We start from the raw sequence: 2815 nt of genomic DNA, 5'->3' as shown, positions 1-2815 counted from the left end.
GTGAATGTGTATGTTCTGTCCTCCCTTGACTGTCTCTGCATGTAACTGAATATGTCTGTCATATAGGCCTACTGCCTATTTGTCTACACACCCAATCAGTGTTTGTGTGTGTGTTGGCACTGTCTTTTCATAACATTCCTATCATTGCTTACTTCATAGACAATAGTGGTATTTAGGCAGTCTATCTATCTATCTATCTATCTATCTATCTATCTATATTTATATATCTTGCATCTATCTATGTTATTCACATTAATACATGTGATAGCCCGACAAAAATGTTCATATATGTTTGCGCCTTACTGTAATAGAATCTCTGTCTCATCTTAACCTGTGGATAGAGAGAGAGAGAGAGAAGGGGGTGTAGGAGGAGGGGGGTCAGTATTTGGTGCAGGCTGCGCGACTCGATAGTAAGGTCCGCGTCGGTACGGATCCCGGTGCCCACGTATGGACAGAGCGGCTGAAATCTCGATTAGACTTGTCGGATTAATGTTATGCGCGCTGAAGGATCCATATCGAAAGATGAAATGCACCGCTGCGGAAGTCTTCTGAAATGTCAGTGTCACAGTTTCTGATGGTCAAATACATCCACGTCCTCTGCTGGCGCTTCTCCTTGGATCAACCATTTTTCTGCCTTAAATGCGTAGCTGAACCTGCTAATATTAGAGGCTGACGAGGCTGCTGGATACATCACCTCGAATAAACCCTCTGATCGCTTATTGTTCTCGCTTGCTTTTATTGGATGTCGCATTGGTTGCTTGGACGCTACGGAGATTAAAATAAACGGTTGATCCATGTTGGTGTATACACGTTGCGTTTGGTTTGTGTTGTAACCTAGCTCTGAGATCTCAATGATCACCTTCTGGCCGGACTGATCCCGTCTCCTGCTGCAAACCGCAGCCGGCGAGAGCACGCTGTTTTAGGATGCAGGTGAAAAGCCCGATATGCGCCGAAGGGTCCCCGGGAGACATCGAGACAGACGAGTGTCAGAAAAAGACGTCATGTTTCTCCAACATCAAAATCTTCCTGGTGTCAGAATGCGCGCTGATGCTGGCCCAGGGTACCGTCGGTGCATATCTGGTAAGTTACGGTCATGAGCTTACCAGCCTGACCCCGGGTGAGCTTCTTCAATTACGTTTGTTGATGGCGAGAATTTGCACATTTTACATTTAGGCTGACTTTGCATCAGCTAGGATAGTCTAATCGTGGTAAAACACATTCTGTAAATCGATTGTGAGACCATTATGTCTCCTGGGGCTTCAAGGTTCACCTTGACTTCTAAGATCCCTTTGATCGGCCAATAACATGTTTCACACGAGAGCAGCATTTGCAGTTACATCACCACACACACTGGCTCGTGCGTTTACCATAGAACTGTCCTGCACCTGCCGCACGGGGACAAGGCGCCCGCTTGTTGTTTTGTGTCCTTGGTTGCTCTAAACGCAGTTTACAGGGACTATTACACACCGGGTAAATGAGCCAGAACATCATTGGAGGGGTTGTTTGCAGACTAGTACAGCGAGACACACGTCTATGGCTCAAATTTCTTTTAAGTCCTTTCGTCGCCTTCGGCGAGACTTGCCGGCTGCGGTAGCCGGTGCTTGTTGCTCTTTACTGGAATCTCAGATTTACTGCCCACCTTAAATACATATTTTCAGAATCAGTAGGAACGATGTATGTTCTGATTGATTTAGCCTGTTTTATTATCATCCAAATATGCAGAATCAGTAGGAATGCTGTGGAAAATTCAGGGCCAAGCTTAAATCATCCTCTCAAGGAGAAAAAAACAGTGGTGGACTGTGAGAGGAGGCCTCTAGGAAGAGAAGATGAAACGAGATGAATCATTTATCAATCCGACACAATATCATGCCTTTTCAGACAACCTGGCTCAGATTCCATAATAAACAATGGATACAACATAATTAATATTCAAAACAATATAAAACAGGTGGAAAAGGAGATATTTCTGGTATATTATTTAAGAATCGATTGAAAGAAATAATCCTCTTCTCCACACGTGAAGTGAATGTAGCCAGCTAACAGGGCTTCACAGATGGAGGGGGATCTGTCAGTAAGCTTGTGTTCTGGCTGTTTCCTTACACCCCTCTCTTTAACTCTGTTTTCTGCTTTCTTCCCCTCTCTTTTCTTATTTTTCCCCCTCATTTCCTCTTTTCTTCAACCCCCCCCCCCCCCCCCCCGGTTGTCCCAGGTGAGTGTGCTGACAACCCTGGAGCGCCGCTTTAACTTGAAGAGTGCAGATGTGGGCGTCCTCGCCAGCAGCTTCGAGGTCGGCAACCTGGCCCTCATCCTCTTTGTCAGCTACTTTGGGGCGCGGGCCCACCGTCCGCGCCTGATTGGTTGCGGCGGTATCGTCATGGCGCTGGGGGCGCTGCTTTCAGCACTCCCGGAGTTCCTGACGCACCAGTACGAGTATGAGAGCGGCGACTGGCGGCCCGTTGGGGAGGGCAGGGACTTGTGTGTCAACAGCTCACGGGGGACCACTGACCCCGGCTTCTGTGTGGGGACAGGTCCAACACCAACATGATGTACCTGCTGCTGATCGGGGCCCAGGTGTTGCTGGGCATCGGAGCCACACCTGTTCAGCCTCTAGGGGTGTCTTACATCGATGACCACGTCAGGAGAGAGGATTCATCTTTGTACATAGGTACAATATATACGTGTGTGTGTATACGCATGTGTGTTTGTGTACAGATGTGTACACTGACGTGACAGAAAAAAGGTGTGAGAAAAGAACACAACGTATGTTATAGGTATGCATACACACATTATATGGGTCTATGCTCTGCATGTATGT

General features: G+C 47.2%; 1 protein-coding gene across 1 annotated transcript in view; it reads left to right on the top strand.

Moving 5' to 3' along the window:
- The first annotated feature begins 275 nt into the window (after positions 1-275).
- slco3a1b (solute carrier organic anion transporter family member 3A1b) overlaps positions 276-2815 on the top strand; it is a 13777-nt gene continuing 11237 nt past the window's right edge. The window contains 3 exon segments of the mRNA XM_012836542.3: positions 276-1080; positions 2210-2515; positions 2518-2665. Of these exon segments, the coding sequence (XP_012691996.2) occupies positions 925-1080; positions 2210-2515; positions 2518-2665 (610 nt within the window). The 5' untranslated portion in view covers positions 276-924.

The sequence above is a fragment of the Clupea harengus genome, chromosome 6 (genome assembly GCF_900700415.2).
Source record: "Clupea harengus chromosome 6, Ch_v2.0.2, whole genome shotgun sequence".
Lineage (NCBI taxonomy): Eukaryota > Metazoa > Chordata > Actinopteri > Clupeiformes > Clupeidae > Clupea > Clupea harengus.
This window is presented reverse-complemented; position numbering and strand designations above follow the sequence as displayed.